The sequence below is a fragment of the Pogona vitticeps genome, chromosome 1, assembly GCF_051106095.1.
Source record: "Pogona vitticeps strain Pit_001003342236 chromosome 1, PviZW2.1, whole genome shotgun sequence".
NCBI lineage: Eukaryota > Metazoa > Chordata > Lepidosauria > Squamata > Agamidae > Pogona > Pogona vitticeps.
In genome coordinates, this window is record NC_135783.1 from 41,674,270 (window position 1) to 41,692,939 (window position 18,670).

Sequence of the window (18,670 nt, forward strand, 5' to 3'; positions counted from 1 at the left end):
CAAAAATAAGGCCACTTATTACTAGAGCAGAGAGCCTCCTACAAAACAGAAATTAATGTATTTGCTGATTGCTACTTAGTGTAAGTTCATACATTCATAAAAACTGAAACTTTCTGTGAAGTGGTATATGTAGGTCTGTGTGTAACTCTCAATCACACACAATAAGTAACATTTAAAACTCCATGGATAAGCAGGTTAGAAGCTCACAATCTTTCATAACTCAAAAGCAAAACAAAATTTAAAGAAAAAACATTTTGACTACAAAAATAGAGGGCAATACTGGGGAAGCAGTGAAGATGCAAATGAAAATTAGCTCTGTTGGACTAAACTGAAAAGTCACCATTTGCATGAAAACTGTGCATGTCCCCAAAGGGTTAACATCTGCGTCCTACAACATGGAAAACTCAGTTTAAAAAACAGCCTGTCCCTAGCTAAAACCACAGTCTCCTAGTACCAATTTCTAATATTACAGTGATACTTTAATAAACTACCATAATTACAGAAAGATTTGCCAAGTTACTGCAGTTGTTTCCACACAAAGGATAGTTCGTACACATCATTTTTGCTGCATACCCTGTCTTCCCGAAAATAAGACCTAACCTGAAAATAAGCCCTAGTATGATTTTTAGGATGCTCATAATATAACTCCTACCCCAAAATAATCCCCACTTAAGTGAAGCCCCGCCCTGCACCATAGTGCAGTTACCAGAAGATGACATGACTGTATTTGAATAGATGTAGATTTTTGTACATGGAAAAAAAAATCCCCGGAAAATAAGCCCTAACTTTTTTTTTGGGGGGGGGAGCAAAAATTAATACAGTATAAGACCTTGTCTTAATTTGGGGAAAAGCAATACATAATATTGACAAGGTTAGTCACAAAGTTATCAGTAATATTTTGGATGGAGCCAATCCTGACTACTGTGCCACACCACCTTTTGTTTCGCATTCTGGATAGGATTAATGTGAATTTATCAGGAAAAGGAGGAAGTTACCTCCACCCCTCTATCATTGTTCTTTTATCATGGAGAGTGGTAGGCTGAAGAGGATAGCATATTACACATGCTGGGGACCAAAGCCACCAGTTGGCAAAGTCGGGGGGGGGGGAAGTGGGTGGAATCATTCGTTCTCTCTCTCTCTCTCTCACACACACACACACACACACACACACACACACACAAATAACCCTGACAGACAGCAATAATGGCACAGCTCATCTTTGTCAGAGATTTGAACTGACTCCTTGTAGTGGACTGCATAAAATTTGGCTGAAGGGTGCAAGCTGCCCTGTGGTCAAGGGACTCCTATTCCTGATTTACTGGAACAAAAGGCTAAAAGCCAGGGGAAAGAATCAGAAATCTCATATTCACTACTTTATCATACTCTGCTTTGGTTTTTGTCTCCTATAATTTTTCTCATGCTTTCCCCTGTAATTCCTCTTTGGCACTGAATGATTACCTTAGAAGAGGGAGCAGCTTCCAAGCAGATGTCCCTTTGGTGATGTTGTGAGAACAAAATACAAAGTACTCATGAAGCATTCGTATGCAATGGCAAAACGGAAATATGACAATGGAACAGACAATGCCTCTGATCTTATTAAATGAGATTCATGAAGACATTTAATATGTTCAGCATTTCATCATCTAATTTAATAAATCAGAAAGTGTGCACATTAACATTTAAGTAAGCTTTATTACAACGGCTAGAATTAGATGGAATTCTGTGGAGCAGTCACATTATAAATGCAAAACCACTGAAATTTTTCATTTGGAACACGCTCCTGCACTAATCACTGTTTGGGGTTAAGCAACCCACCAGCCCCAGGGTTCTTCTAAACAAGTAACTGATGGTTTATGTATCATCAGAGAGACATCAGTCAGCTAAGATGATTTTTCCCATCTGTCTAGCATTTTATGCAATCTGAAAGCACTTTTCAGCAGAAGAGAGGAAATTTGTTGGCTCAAATAATACATGCATAAAGAAAACAGAAAGAGGGCATTTTTGCATAAGTGCTTAACAAAAAAGTAAAGAAATTTGAGGGATGGGAAAAGTAGTAGTATGGTTAGTGTATGATTTGTCGTTGTAGTCGTATAGTCGTTTAGTCGTGTTTGTTCTCCTTGCAGTCCAGGGGACTCTCAAGAGCCTCCTCCAGCACCACAATTCAAAGGCATCCATTCTTCGGTGGTCTGCTTTCTTTATGGTCCAGCTCTCACTTCCATACATCACTACAGGAAAAACCATAGATTTGACTATTCAGACTTTTGTTGGCAAGGTGATGTCTCTGCTTTTTAAGATGCTGTTGAGGTTTGTCATCACTTTCCTCCCAAGAAGCAGGCGTCTTTTAATTTCGTGGCTGCTGTCTCCATCTGCAGTGATCATGGAGCCCAGGAAAATAAAATCTGTCACTGCCTCCATATCTTCCCCTTCAATTTCCCAGGAGGTGATGGGACCAGTGGCCATGATCTTAGTTTTTTTGATGTTGAGTTTCAAACCGTTTTTTGCACTCTCCTCTTTCACCCTCATCACAAGGTTCTTTAATTCCTCCTCACTTTCTGCCATCAGAGTGGTATCATCTGCATATCGGAGGTTGTTGATATTTCTTCTGGCAGTCTTAATTCCGGCTTGGGATTCCTCCAGTCCAGCCTTCCGCATGATGTATTCTGCATATAAGTTAAATAAGCTGGGGGACAATATACAGCCTTGCCGTACTCCTTTCCCAATTTTGAACCAATCACTTGTTCCATATCCAGTTCTAACTGTTGCTTTCTGTCCCACATATAGGTTTCTCAGGAGATAGACAAGGTGGTCAGGCACTCATATTTCTTTCGGAACTTGCCATAGTTTGCTGTGGTCCACACAGTCAAAGGCTTTTGCGTAGTCAATGAAGCATAAGTTAATTTTTTTCTGGAACTCTCTGGTTTTCTCTATAATCCAGCGCATGTTTGCAATTAGGTCTCTAGTTCCTCTGCCCCTTCGGAATCCAGCTTGTACTTCTGGGAGTTCTTGGTCCACATACTGCTGAAGCCTACCTTGGAGGATTTTGAGCATAACCTTGCTAGCGTGTGAAATGAGTGCAATTGTACGGTAGTTGGAGCATTCTTTGGCACTGCCCTTCTTTGGGATTGGGATGTAGACTGATCTTTTCCAGTCCTCTGGCCACTGTTGAGTTTTTCAAACTTACTGGCATATTGAATGTAGCACCTTAACAGCATCATCTTTTAAGATTTTAAATAGTTCAACTGGAATGTCATCACCTCCACTGGCCTTGTTGTTAACCTGGCTTTCTAAGGCCCACTTGACTTCACTCTCCAGGATGTCTGGCTCAAGGTCAGCAACTACATTGTCTGGGTTGTCCGGGATATCCAAATCATTCTGATATAATTCCTCTGTGTATTCTTGCCACCTCTTCTTGATGTCTTCTGCTTCTCTTAAGTCCCTCCCATTTTTGTCCTTTATCATGTTCATCTTTGCACAAAATGTTCCTCTAATATCTCCAATTTTCCTGAACAGATCTCTGGTTTTTCCTTTTCTGTTATTTTCCTCTATTTCTTTGCATTGTTCATTTAAGAAGGCCCTCTTGTCTCTCCTTGCTATTCTTTGGAAGTCTGAATTCAATTTTCTGTAACTTTCCCTATCTCCCTTGCATTTTGTTTCCCTTCTCCTCTCTGCAATTTCTAAGGCCTCGTTGGACAGCCACTTTGCTTTCTTGCATTTCCTTTTCTTTGGGATGGTTTTTGTTGCTGCCTCCTGTACAATGTTACGAGCCTCTATCCAATGTTCTTCAGGCACTCTGATTATGATTAGTGCAAAGGAAAAAAGTCCTTATTATTTAAGACTATTATCAGTATGGCAATAGCTATTAATGTTTCTCTAAGCAGTTGTCTTACCACTACTCACCTCTCCTAATCCAGTGGACCATGTACTGCGAGAAGAGCATCAACACTTTCCCAGTAAGAGCCTGTTATTATTTCTTCTTAAACTTCCATTTCATGATGACTTCCCATGTATCCAGTAGTTCAGCATTCTCAACTAATTCATTACTTAACATCCAGGGAGTTGCCATTAGTCAAAATCATGTTGATGGCACATTAACACACAAAGGTGTTTCCTCTCCTTAGTCTCTCATACACACCAAAATGTGTGTGACTCTTGCATTTTCAAAATACCTGTATATTTTCAACAGTATAATTCTCTTCATTTTATTGCCCAATCACTAAGAATTCATGTTTGTTTGTTCAGAATTCTAACTTGGTTGTCAATAACTAACTAGCTCATACTCCTTTCAGTTTAATGTGTTGGAGTTCCATGGCAATGAATCTCCAAGCTGCAAAGAAAACTTCAGTTGCTATCCTTTAAATCTATAAACAGCAGTTCTGTAGAGATATACTATTTAGGTGATATGGATCTAGTACTGTACCCTAGTATGTAATTAGTTCCAGGTATTAAGGTGGACAGCTGTTAATGGCAGACTGGTGGACCAAAGTCTCAAAATATTTGTTGACTAGAGGAGAAACTTTGTGTGATGCATCTGATTTTTTTTCCCTTTCTTTCCCCAGAAAAGACCAACATATTAAACCATTTCTACGTTTACAAACTCTAACAATGGGTCTTCTGGCACTTTAAAGGCTATTAAGCTTTCTCTGGCCTAAGTTTTGCCAGAGAGCAGCTATCTGTTCAAATACACAGAGGCCTGTGTTACAAACACTCATTTTTAAGTTGTCACTCTTTATTGTTTCCTGTGACAGATTAACATAGTTCTTCTCATGTGGTAGAAAATTTATAAGCTCAATTTCACAGTCTAAGGAAATAGAATTCTTCACAAAAGCTCACATTAAAATATAGCATGTTTAAGGTGCCACAATATTTTTGTCCTCTTTAATTTTGTTTTGGTCCGGTTTACCAGTAGGAGTGTTTGCATCCATGCAGTGCTGCTATATTTTAATCAGATTTACCATCTTGTTGGTACTTGTACTTTGTGGCAGCACCACACAGAAAAAATATAAAGACATTCTTGCACTGGAATGCAATGGCCAAAAAAATGATTTCATATTATTACTTTACCACAGCACCTTTTTATTTCTCTTATCTAGATCAAAGCATTTTATACAAACAGCCAACATGCAAAATTTAAAACAATCCTATTATTTCAAATTATTGTTCCTTACACATCAGTAAATGATCTATGCCTGTAAATAGACAATACGCCTGTCCAGATAGGTTAATATGGAGGAGTCTGGTTCATGTTTAAAAGGTTCTTATCTTCAGTACAATCTACTGAGCGGGAGATGTTTATTCCCCTGTGACAAGGGTCCACACAGGTTTTTGGATTGCAAGCAAGGTTTATCCAGTTTACTCATGAGTAAGTTTGCCTACTTTACTCATGAGTAAACTTAACTGATTTACTTCTGAGTAATGAGGTAGCAGCTGAGAACAGCAGAAGTATGAGGGGAAAATGTTGGTCTGAAGGTTGGTGAGATAGAAAGATGGTAACTCCCCTTTCCCCTTAGCCGGGGCACTGCTGGAAATCTGATGCCTCATAGGGCAGAGCCCATGGAGCGGACTGGCCCCCTTTCCTGCCTTTTTTCATGGCTGTCATTCAGTGGGCTGCAGTGAAATTCTTTTTTCTTGTTGTTAAATAAAGTGGCATATTGAAAGAGCAATAAATGGCATATTGAAAGAGCAATACATTAACCTAGCACTGTATTAGAATTTTGCGATGTCAGTTAGGGAAATATTGAAAAAGAAAGCCACAAAAATAGAGAGGGTTTATCTCTCCCTTTAATGTCACAACCCATCTAATGTGTCACCGAGTGGTCTTCTCAATTAACACTGCTCACACCTCCATTTGGATGTGAGCTAGTCACCCACATGGGCTACACAACAGGATAATTAGGAGTGTGTTGAATCGTACAAAACAAAGCAAAACCAGAAGCCTCTAGTGCTCTGCTAGAAAGGAACAGAATAGCTCTTAAAAGGCACGATGGGTCAATTTAAGTAGAAGCACATGAGGACACTGTAATTGGGTTTGGACCAAACTGTACCAACCAAAATTCAAATAGTGATTTATACACCCATCTGGACAAGCCACAAAACAGACAAAATATACGTATGACTAAGATGTCTAACCATAACTCTGTAACTATTTAAACACGTGCATAAGCATCAAGTTATCATTTAAGCATTTTATATAGCTCTTATTCTCTATCATAAAATCATTTTTAATAATATTTCAGACCCAAAGTCAAACTCAGTTTACGCTTTCCTTACTGAACACTAAGGGGCATATATTGAACAGTATTTCTTTTTTCACAGTGATGAATTCATGTCTAGAAGATATACTGAGGTTTTTGTTTTTGTGATGCTTTAACATGACAGGTATCCAGCAAAAAGAGATCTAATGCTCACTACATGAATGACTTTTATTCTCTTACATATGGACTCTTCTTTAAAATGATCTCCATGCACTGTTCCGTACTGCTAGCAGCACAAATTAAAACAGAAGTTTTATGAAATATAAGAAGCTAGCACCTGGTTTCCAAGGTTTCATGTGGAGCCCTTCCCAGTATACATACATACATACATACATACATACATACATACATACATACATACATACATACATACATACATACATACATACATACATACATACATACAGAGAGAGAGAGAGAGAGAGAGAGAGAGAGAGAGAGAGAGAGAGAGAGAGAGAGAGAGAGAGAGAGAGAGAGAGAAAAGCTATCAGGTATTTATAAATAAAATAAAATAGCAGAACTGGGAATATATATAAAGAATGTAAGATCTCTATATACTTTTTTATCACGCCTTTCTCATTGAAAAGACCAAAGGAAGTTTACAACATTAAAAGACAATTTTTAAAGCTGAAAAAAAATGAGTATAATAAAAAGGCAGCTTACATGATTAAAAGGCAATATTAAAGCTAAGAACAATATGTTATTTAATAGTAGGTGCTTAAATGGACAGTGGATCCTTCTAAATCTTAAGTAACATGCTTTTTTTTATTCAGTTATGGAAGCAGATGCCCAACAATCTTGTTTAGGTAGTAACTATATAAAGAGAAAGAAAACAAGAGGAAAGAGCAGGACCATAACATCTTCAAAGTATTTAAAAAGTATACTAAGTATACTTCACGGATTGCTGCCTTGTCGTGGCGAAGGGGCTTCAGTTATTCAGAGAAGCTATGGGCTATGACATGCAGGGAGACCTAAGACAGACAGGTCATAGTGGATACATCTGACTAAACGCGATCCACCTGGAGGAGGAACTAGCAAGCCACTCCAGTATCTTTGCCGAGAAAACTCCATGGACAGAAACAAAAGGCTAAAAGATATGATGCTGGAAGATGAGCCCCTCAGGTCGCAAGGCGTCCAACATGCTACTGAGGAAGAGCAGAGAACAAGTATAAGTAGCTCCAGAGCTAATGAAGTGGTTGGGCCAAAGCCGAAAGGACGCTCAGCTGCAGACGCGCCTGGAAGTGAAAGAAAAGTCAGATGCTGTAAAGAAAAATACGGCATAGGAACCTGAAATGTAAGTTCTATGAACCTCGATAAGCTGGATGTGGTCAAACAGGAGATGGCAACAATAAACACTGACATCATGGGTGTCAGTGAACTAAAATGGATGGGGATGGGTGAATTCAATTCAGACGATTACCATATCTACTAATGTGAGCAAGTCAACAAAAGAGTGGGAAAAGCTGTACTGGGATACAATCTCAAAAAAGATAGAATGATTTCAATACAAATCCACAGCAGACCTTTCAACATCACAGTAATCCAAGTTTATGTACCAACCACCGATGCTGAAGAGGCTGAAATTGACCAAAGACTTACAATACCTTTTAGAACTGATACCAAAGAAAAATGGTCTTCTCATTATATGGGATTGGAATGCTAAAGTAGGGAGTCAAGAGATAAAAGGAACAACAGGTAAGTTTGGCCTTGGAGTTCAAAACGAAGCAGGACAAAGGCTAACAGAGTTTTGTCAAAAAAACAAGCTGGTCATCACAAACACTCTTTTCCAACAACACAAGAGGCAACCGTACACATGGAAATCACCAGATGGGCAATACCGAAATCAGATTCATTATGTTTTCTGCAACCAAAGATGGAAAAGCTCTATACAGTCAGCAAAAACAAGACCTGGAGCTGATTGTGGCTCTGATCATCAGCTTCTTATAGCAAAACTCAAGCTTAAACTGAAGAAAGGAGGAAAATCTAGTCAGGTATAATCTAAACCAAATCTCTTATGAATACACAGTGGAAGTGAAGAACAGATTTAAGGAACTAGATTTGGTGGACAGAGTGCCTGAAGAACTATGGATGGAGGCCCGTAACACTGTACAGCAGGCAGCAACAAAAACCATCCCAAAGAAAAGTAAATGCAAGAAAGCAAAGTGGCTGTCCATTGAGGCCTTAGAAATAGCAGAGAAGAGAAGGGAAACAAAATGCAAAGGAGATAGGGAAAGTTACATAAAATTGAATGCAGAATTCCAAAGAGTAGCAAGGAGAGACAAGAGGGCCTATTTAAATGAACAATGCAAAGAAATAGAGGGAAATACTGTAATACAAAGGGAAAAACCAGAGATCTGTTTAAGAAAATTGGAGATACAGTAGTGCCTTGACTTACAAACTTAATTCGTATTGGAATGGCGTTTGTAAGTCAAAATATCCATAAGTCAAAGCACCATTTCCCATAGGAATGTATTGAAAACGCATTAATCCATTCTGGCCAGGGGGGAAATACTGCCCCCAAATAAAAATAAAAATCTGCAAGCCCCCGGGGCTGCAAAAACAAAACAAAAACAAAAACACAAAATAACCCCAAAAATAACCCCACCAGCCCAAACCACCCTGCAAAAGCCACCCAAAACAGTAAAAAGCAGCACACTTACCTCCCCACAAAGCCTCCTCTCAAGCTCACCCAGCCTTCCCCGCACCTGCGTGGGCCCTGCCACCACCGAAGTCACAGTCAGCGGGGAGCCCTCCAGGAGATTACACGGCCTTCCCCGCACCCACGCAGGCCCCGCCACCATCAGCAGGAAGCCCTCCAGGAGCTCACCGGGCCTTCCCCATAGCCACGCGGGCCCGCCACTACCGAAGCCACCATTGGAGGGGAGCCCTCCGGGAGCTCAGCCAGCCTTCCCCGCCACCGAAGCCACTGCCGCTGATCGCCACCTTCAGGCTTTCCCGGGTGGTAGACCGCGTCTACCCCCCAGGAAAGCCTGAAGGTGGCGATCGGCGATGGCGGGAGACCCCGGGAGGTCTCCCATGGCACCAGTGGAGGCCTCCAAAGATGGCGATCGGCGGAAGTGGGGGAACCCCGGGAGGTCTCCAATGGCAGCAGGAAAGCCCTGGGAGGCCTCCAAAAGCGGCAATGGCAGTGGTGGCAAAAGCCTGGGAGGTTCAGCCTCCCTTTCCCTAAACATTTGGGGGAAAGAGCTACAAAGAAGCAACCTCTTTGCCACCAACGGTTAGGTTTTTTGAATTTCCCACCTTTTTCCACTGCCTGTTTCTGTTCGTTTGTCAAAGTTCCAGCCGTAAGTCAAAGCAAAATTTTGCAGCCGGAACTGTTCGTAAGTCAAATTGTTCACAGGTCAGGGTGTTCGTAAATCAAGGCACCACTGTACTAAAGGAACATTTTGTGCAAAGATGGACATGATAAAGGACAAAAATGGTAGGGACATCACAGAAGCAGAAGACAGCAAGAAGAGGTGGCAAGAATACACAGAGGAGTTATACCAGAAAGATTTCAATGTCCCAGACAACCCAGACAGTGTGGCTGCTGAGCTTGAGCCAGATAGCTTGGAGAGTGAAGTCAAGTGGACCTTAGAAAGCATGGCTAACAACAAGGCCAGTGGAGGTGATGGTATTCCAGTGGAACTATTTAAAATCTTAAAAGATAAGTTAAGGTGCTACATTCAATATGCTAGCAAGTTTGGAAAAACTCAGCAGTGGCCAGAGGATTGGAAAAGATCAGTCTACATCCCAATCCCAAAGAAGGGCAGTGACAAAGAATGCTCCAACTACTGTACAACTGCACTCATTTCACACGCTAGCAAGGTTATGCTCAAAATTCTCCAAGGTAGGCTTCAGGAGTATGTGGACCGAGAACTCCCAGAAGTACAAGCTGGATTTTGAAGGGGCAGAGGAACTGGAGACCAAATTGCTAATATGCGCTGGATTATGGAGAAAGACAGAGAGTTCCAGAAAAACATCAACTTCTGCTTCATTGACTACGGAAAAGCCTTTGACTGTGTGGACCACAGCAAACTATGGCAAGTTCCGAAAGAAATGGGAGTGCCTGTTCACCTTATCTATTTCCTGAGAAACCTATATGTGGGACAGAAAGCAACAGTTAGAACTGGATATGGAACAAGTGATTGGTTCAAAATTGGGAAAGGAGTACGACAAGGCTGTATATTGTCCCCCAGCTTATTTAACTTATATGCAGAATACATCATAAGAAAGAAAGGACTGGAAGAATCCCAAACCAGAATTAAGATTGCCAGAAGAAATATCAACAACCTTAGATATACAGATGATACCACTCTGATGGCAGAAAGTAAGGAGGAATTAAAGAACCTCTTAATGGGGATGAAAGAGGAGAGGGCAAAAAATGGTCTGAAGCTCAACATCCCAAAAAATAAGATCACGGCCACTGATTCCATCACCTCCTGGCAAATAGAAGGGGAAAATATGGAGGCAGTGACAGAGTTTACCTTCTTGGGCTCCATGATCACTGCAGATGGGGACAGCCGCCATGAAATTAAAAGATGCCTGCTTCTTGGGAGGAAAGCAATGACAAACCTAGACAGCATCTTAAAAAGCAGAGACATCACCTTGCTGACAAAGGTCCACATAGTCAAAGCTATGGTTTTTCCAGTAGCGATGTATGGAAGTGAGAGCTGGACCATAAAGAAGGCTCATGAGAAGAGAAGACTCCCTGGAAAAGACTATCATGTTGGGAAAGTGTGAAGGCAAGAGAAGCAGGGGATGACAGAGGATGAGATGGCTGGACAGTGTCATTGAAGCTACCAACACAACTTTGTCCAAGCTCCGGGAGGCAGTGAAAAACAGGAGGGTCTGGCGGGCTCTGGTCCATGGGGTCACAAAGAGTCAGACACTACTTAACGACTGAACAACAACTACTAAGTATTCAGGGAAATGCTGTTTCCTTCTCTTCATACCAGATTTATAACGTATTCTAAATTCTCCAAGCGCATTTTTGTCACATTTAGTTTCTTCAGCAACTAAATAAAACTACTTTTTAGAAGTTCACTCAACAACTAGAGAACACAAGCAGCAGAACTGCAGATTATAACTACAAGGTTAGTAGTAATGAGAGAGTACAACCAATTGAAGAATTTGAGGTATGTATGCAAAGAGTCATTGCCAATTCTGAATACTTTTAACTGCCAAGGAGGCAAAAGAAAAATGGGTATCTGCTCTACATCTCCCACAGGAGCGCTGTGCAAGGTCTCACATCAATCAATGGCCTGATTTTTTGTAGAAAGATGGTCAGAAAGAATAGTCTATTATGCTCGTAGTCAATTTCCTAATACCAACCCCTTTGAGTACTGCTTAATCCCTGACTTGATGTGGACTTGAATGACCATAAGTTCCTACATTCTAGCATTATTGGTAAGCTACCAAGCTAGTCTGAATGCATTCAATCCCATTTGATTCTGGAAGTTAAATTTGGTCAGGCCTTGACAGTACTTAGATGGAAGACCACTAGGGAATACCAGGGATCTTCAGGTAAGGGGATCTCTAGGAGATAATCCACCTTAAATCACAGAGAGCTGTTGTCAGAGTTGACAAAACTGGGCTAAGTATACAAATAAAACAGCTTCTTGTATAAACAATTTTGCTAGTACTTTTCAAAAGGGACCCTAAGCCAGAATATTCAGATGAAATATATTACATACTATAGGAGAAGGTGCATATGGGATATTTAAACTCTATGATAGTCTTTTTTATCAATATAATAAAATAAACAGATTTAAAAGTAGTAGCATCCACCTTTTATCAAGGGTTGCTGCCTGCTAAAAAAACATAAGTCAAAGGTTTTAGAAGCTGATCCAAAGCAGCAATGTCAACGTACAGATTTCAACTTGCCCTAAACCAAACCAAAGAGGAAATTATAAGCATACTGTTCTTTGGTAACAATGTGACAAATCATTAAAGTTGTGACTCTTAAAATTCCAATTTTTCCCTCAGTTATTTAATAGTTACAATAAAACAAGTACAGTGGTGCCCCGCATAGTGAGGTTAATCCGTTCCGGATTAACCTTCGCTATGGGGAAACATCGCTATACGGATCAAAAAAACCCATTGGAACTCATTAAACATCGCTTAATGCGTTCCAAATGGGCCCAAAACTCACCGTTCTGCGATGTTCCCCCATGTTCCGGCTGCCATTTTGGGTGTTCCGGCGGCCATTTTGGGTGGTTCCGGTGGCCATTTTGGGTGGTTCCGGTGGCCATTTTGGGTGTTCCAGTGGCCATTTTGGGTGTTCCGGTGGCCATTTTGGGTGGTTCCGGCAGCCATTTTGGGTGTTCCAACGGCCATTTGGGTGTTCCGGCCACCGCCGAACAGCTGTTCCCCCTCACTATGCGAAGAAACATCGGTATGCGATCGCATTAGCGATTGCAAAATCCGCATCGGTATGCGGATTCATCGTTAAACGGTGTGCTCGTTATGCGAGGCACCACTGTATTTAATTTCAGGAAGAAAAAATAACTTCAAATTTTATTGGACTTCTGGGTACTCATTTCAAACAGTCATAAAAGCATAACACTATTTATTCCTTTGGGTCGGATATAGACAGTACAGTTCCAGTCAGCTCTCAGTAGTTCTTATTTTATAAATAAAATTCAAGACAACTAGAAGGTTGAAAGGATTAATTTTCAGAATTTTTTTAACTTGTTAGACCTTTAAACCTTGTAAGTGAACAAGAGGACAAAAACTCATGTGAGCCTGTACAAAGTCTTTTCCCATTATAAAACTATCCAGGATTAATATGTAAAAAAATACAAATCAATAATGCAAATAATAACCTGTATTTGCCGATAAGCAGATTCACTGTGTTCTTATAGGCTCAGCATTATAGCTTTTTAAGTCCACAACACAACCTTTCTTTGTGAAAACATTCTCTTCTACAAAAATACTTTAACAGTAACATACCACATATGCAATCACAATTTCAACATATCAGATTTACAAGAATATGAAAAATTGTTTTGGCTACAGAATATATGACTTAATTCCTTCATTCAGAAATGTTTTGATAGTACAGTTGCATATACAGTTCTTTAGTCAGAGGTTACATGGCAGTGAGTTCAGTTGAGCTTATTTCATAATAACTGAGACTATAATTCAATGTTAAATATCTGTGTTGCACCCAAAACTTCCAAAATAGGTTATCTTCCAAAATTTCTTGCCCTTTGATTACCTAAGCCTTAAGGCCATAAATATTGCTTGTGTCTTCTAATTTGCAATTATTTCTATCACTTAGATTCTATTAACTGAAGGTTTCAGAAGTCCTTTAAGTTAACTGGCAGTACAGTGGTGCCCCGCATAGCAACGTTAATCCGTTCCAGGAAAAACGTCGCTATCCGGAAACATCGCTATGTGGGGGGGAACCCCATAGGAACATATTAAACTCCATTTAATGCGTTCCTATGGGGACAAAACTCACCGCTAAGCGGGAATCCTCCATCCAGCCGCCATTTTTGCCACCTCGGTAAGCAAGGAATCGGCGCGAAAATGCTGCGGGCAGCCATTTTCTTCTTCCGGCGGCCATTTTGGAACCGCCGATCAGCTCTTCCAAAATATCGCAATGCGAAGATCGGTAAGCGAAACGCTTACCGATCATCGCAATGTGATGTTTACCCTATTCAGAACATCGCAATGTGATCGGTTTTTCAATCGCAAAAAACGTGTCGCTATACGGATTCGTCTTTAAATGGTGCACTCGTTAAGCGAGGCACCACTGTATATGACAATGAGAAGATCCAGTTAGACTTGAAAAGGACAATATCTTTGGAGTCTACCAAACTTTTGATATGATGCAAAAAAAAAAAAAAAAATAAACCTTCAGGCTCTCCCTCCTGACCTGATCTCTCAAAGCAGCTTGATGAGAAAATTATCTAGTATCTCAGCTGATAGCAATCTTTTCATTTTCAATTATCTTAATTTACAACCAGACATGGTATTTTATTTCTATCTTAAATTCTCCACTAACTGTTACCTCTCCTCAGTTCAGAGTAGATTATTCCATAATAGAAGCCTGATGAAAGATGAAAGGGCTTATTATTCACACGCTTATCACCTCCTCTTCTTCCATTAGTTCTTGCTATGCATTAGTGTATTTATATAGCCTCTGAATAATATCAATTCTTTGGGCAGCTTACAAACAAAAGCACTACAAATATACTACAGATCAATAAATTCTATAAAATTAAAAACACAGAATTAACAACATACACTTTACAGCCCTAGCTGCAAGGTATAAAATCATAGAAAATGTTTGGGTAACTCAAATTATCTCAATATATTATAAAGAGAAAGCCAGCACAAGCTGTTCCTAACAGAGTGGGGGTGGGACGTATGAAAATGCCCTCTCTTTGTCATCACACACTTCTTGTTTTAATGGGAGTTAGAACAAGGTACCTAAAGATCACATAGCCATTTACACAGGAGAAGAATGTGATTTTGTTCCTTCATGTAAAGCTCTATTCTTCCTTCAGGTCTGCAAAGCTGCCAAAGAGGGATTTCACAGTTATACATTTTTTTTCTGATGTATACTTTGAAACAGGAACCAGATACAATTTCCTTGACTCCAATTCTCTACCTTTAGTAACTATGGGGAAGTTCTTGTGTGCACGTCCTCCTCACAGTTGTCTGGAAGACTATGCAACTAAATTTTAAAGGCTCAACAAGATTTTTCTCATTTGAAGTCTATTTGGCTATTAAATGTTGTACCAAAACCTGTTCATAAATTTGGAAAGAGTCTGTACTTGTGCTAATTTCATTTTTTAAATGAGAAGAGGTGCCAAAAGGGAGAGTACAGACAGTGTAATAATGCAGAGCTGACTGTAGAAGGAAACATTAAAGTGCAGCTGATTGATGATCACTAAACATGTTAAAACCCTAGTCAAATTATCAGTGTGGGTTGAATTCAAAGTTACCATTGTAGCAATTTCTCCACAAACATCTCAAGTTATTTCTAAACACTCTACCATTTCTAAGACTTTAAGGTGCACAAAAAACCTGCTGGCTTTCTTAGGGAGTTTTCTATGTTTTTCTCCCCAAGAAATTAGGAAGCATTTGAATGTCAAATATCTCATCAATTCAGATTCCTCCACACAGCAACTCAGCTATTATTATGGTAGTTTATTTTACCTTGAGAAGGTAAGCCGGGATGTTGCTGAAGTCCACTGGCAATTTGAGAAGGAAGCGAGCTGAGAATTCACCAGTCTGTCAATAAACATAACTGTATTAAGTGACATAACTGTATTAAGTACATGAAGCAGAAGCAGCAATGAGGATATTAAAATTTCTTGGAAGTTCACTGTTTAATAAAGCAATGCTTCTCAACAATTTACAAAGATTGATCCAATAATGTCCTAACATTGTTCACATTTTACTAAGCATTAAAAGAACCAATACTTAAAAAGTCTACTAAAATTGCATGACAGAAATCTTTTCAAAAAAGCTATCCAATCTTTTTTCACGTTAGATTGCTCTCTGTTTCCACTGCCTCCCTTTCCAAGCACTATTGTCTTTGTTGCTGTGGGCTTTTCAGGCTCTTTGGCTGTGTTCTGAAGGTTGTTCTTCCTACCGTTTCACCAGTCCCTGTGGCCGGCATCTTCAGAGGACAGGAGTCAGAATGCTGTCTGTGCTCTGTTGCAATTTGTTGGATAGTTGAATATTTACAGCTGTGGGAACAGCTTTTGTCCTTTTCAAGAAATTGGGTGATTATGGTGATCAGTCATTTTTTTTTAATCAATGTACTGTTGTGATAAGGGGGAGAGATGATCTGTCACTGTGATTGATGGGTGTCGTTAGCTGGTCTTTTGTGTGCAATAATCACTGGTCCTTGTGGCTGGGTAGAGTTTGTTAACCTTTTGCAGGCTGTATTTTTCAGTGCTAGGAGCCAGGCCTTGTTGAGTTTTAAACTTTCTTCTTTTTTGGTGAAGCTCTGCTTGTGTTTGTGGATTTCAAAGGCTTCCCTGTGCAGTCTAACATGCAGATTGCTGGTGTTGTTCAGTACTTCAGTATTTTGAAACAGAATTTCACATCCAGGTTGTTTTCTGGCATGTTCAGCTACTGCTGATTTTTCCTGTTCTTTTAGTCTGCAGTGTCTCTCATGTTCTTTGATTCTGGTGTGAATGCTGCATTTTGTGGTTTCAATATATACCTGTCCACAACTGCAAGGTGTCCGGTATACTCCTGCAGTGGTGAGGGGGTCCTGCTTGTCCTTTGCTGACCGTAACATTTGTTGTATTTTTGTAGTGGGTCTGACTACTCTTTGTAGGTTGTGTTTTTTCAAAAGTTTTCCCATGTGGTCCGTGACACCTTTGATGTATGACAAAAATACTTTATTTGTAGATGGCTGTGTTTCCTCTTCAGTTTGGTGTTGTTTTCAGTTTCTGATGTCACTACAGTACCGGATGTTGCTGATCAAAATGTTGTGAATAGGGATGGGATTTTGTGTAAGGATTTCCAGTCCAGGAAGTCATCTATATCCCAAGCAGACTTCTGTGACTTACAGAGGAGAAACCAGATGGTAAAGGAAATGTTTATCTCTATATTGTGCTTCTCTCCATTCACATCTGCTGGGAAGAAGGGAATGTCCTCTCATTTGCACTGCTTGTCAGGAATTGCCCAGTGGTCTATGACTGTCTTGCTACTTATTAGAAATTATAGGGGTACCTTCTCACTGAACTACCCTCCCATACAATGGTAAGGCAATTTCCAGAAACCAGCATGATAGAGGCGGCATTCCCTTTTTCTAGCTGAAACACATGGAGTGAAGCAAACAGTGGTGACAGAAAGACATCTCTTTTGCCTTCTGGTTTCCTCTTCCCATTCCCAAAAGTCTGTCTGGGGATTCTAAATTACTTCTGGGACCAGAAGTTCTCAAATTACAAAATCTCATCTGAACTGATTGCTGTTTGGTTGTTCTGGGTTTTTCGGGCTCTTTGGCCATGTTCTGAAGGTTGTTCTTCCTGACGTTTCGCCAGTCTCTGTGGCCAGCATCTTCAGAGGACAGCAACCTGTACTCTGGTGATTGCTGTTTCACATAACCATGGGTACATGCACACCAGAATGCAACCAAATTTTCTTTATGCAGCAGTGAAAATATCTGTTAGAATTGGCTCTTGATGAATAAAAATCTGAGTTATAATATAGTATGTGTGGGAGAAAGTAGATAAGTTGCTGTATTACTCAGCAACAATGTCTGTGACATCACTGATGAGTAGGACATTTACAAAATGCAAATGCACCACCAGCTACAAACAAGAATCCACTTCCTTAGGAGCCATAAATTTAATGCTTTCTGACGTTCTGATAACATGGGGAAGTAGAACTTGAAGGAGTGGCTCAATAAATCAAAGATCTTAGGTTTGTGGTTTATTCACTGGGCCATCTGTACCTACTAATAGTTGACACTCTGTATTGTACCTCTTCCAACAAGCAAAAGGAAGAGAACAGTGGGTGGTTACCCCTTTCATATTCTAAGTCTGAACTTTCCAAAAGAGTACAGTGGTGCCTCGCAAGACGAACACCTCACCGGACGAAAAACCCACAAGACGAATGGTTTTTGCAATCGTGTTGGTGACTTGCAAGACGGCTTCTTCTATGGCCGTACTTTGCAAGATGATTTTTTCCCTGCATGACCAATGCCTCGCGAGACGAAAATAATTCATTTGTCTTGTGAGGTTTCCCAAAGGAATGCATTGTAATGCATTCCTAAGGGAAACCGCCTTTCGTAAGACAAAAATTTCGCAAGATGGCAAAATGAATTACTTTTGTCTTGCAAGGCACCACTGTATTTCAGAGCACTGTTCTGATGTAGTGAAAATGTTTTTAGGATGTGTTCCTTCCTTCAGAAATGCCTCAGAAGATTCTAGCCCAACCTTCCTCAATTTGGATTACCCTGGATGTTTTGGACAATTTTCACCACTACAAATATATTTCAACAGCTAGGGCTAATGGAAATTGAAGTACAAGAAATGTTTGGACACAAAAATTATTAAATACAATTTTGGTGGCTCTAAATGGTAATATACAATATTTTTCCGTGTATAAGACGACCCCCACTTTTCAAACCCCAAATAAGAAAATTTGATAACTGCTTTCCCCCTCCACTTCCTAAGCCCCGCGAAAGCAGGATCAAAGGGGTGCGGAAGTGGAGGAGGAAAGCAGCAATGAAAGGGCTGCAGGATCGCAGCCCTTTGATCGTGAAGCCCTTTCATGGCTGCTTTACCCACTTCCTAAGCCCCGCGGAACTTAGGAAATGGGTAAAGCAGTCATGAAAGGGCTGCATGATTAAAGGGCTGCGATCTGCAGCGCTTTGATCCCTTCCTCCCTTACTTCCATGTATAAGACCACCCTCAACTTTTACTCTGTTTTAGCAAAAA

General features: G+C 40.3%; 1 protein-coding gene across 9 annotated transcripts in view; it reads right to left on the reverse strand.

Moving 5' to 3' along the window:
- Positions 1-18,670, reverse strand: part of BABAM2 (BRISC and BRCA1 A complex member 2) — a 226,112-nt gene that overhangs the window by 151,602 nt on the left and 55,840 nt on the right. For all 9 annotated transcript variants that reach the window (XM_020793128.3, XM_020793131.3, XM_020793130.3 and 6 more), the window contains exon 6: positions 15,426-15,500. In XM_020793128.3, the coding sequence (XP_020648787.1) occupies positions 15,426-15,500 (75 nt within the window). The remainder of the gene's footprint in view (positions 1-15,425; positions 15,501-18,670) is intronic.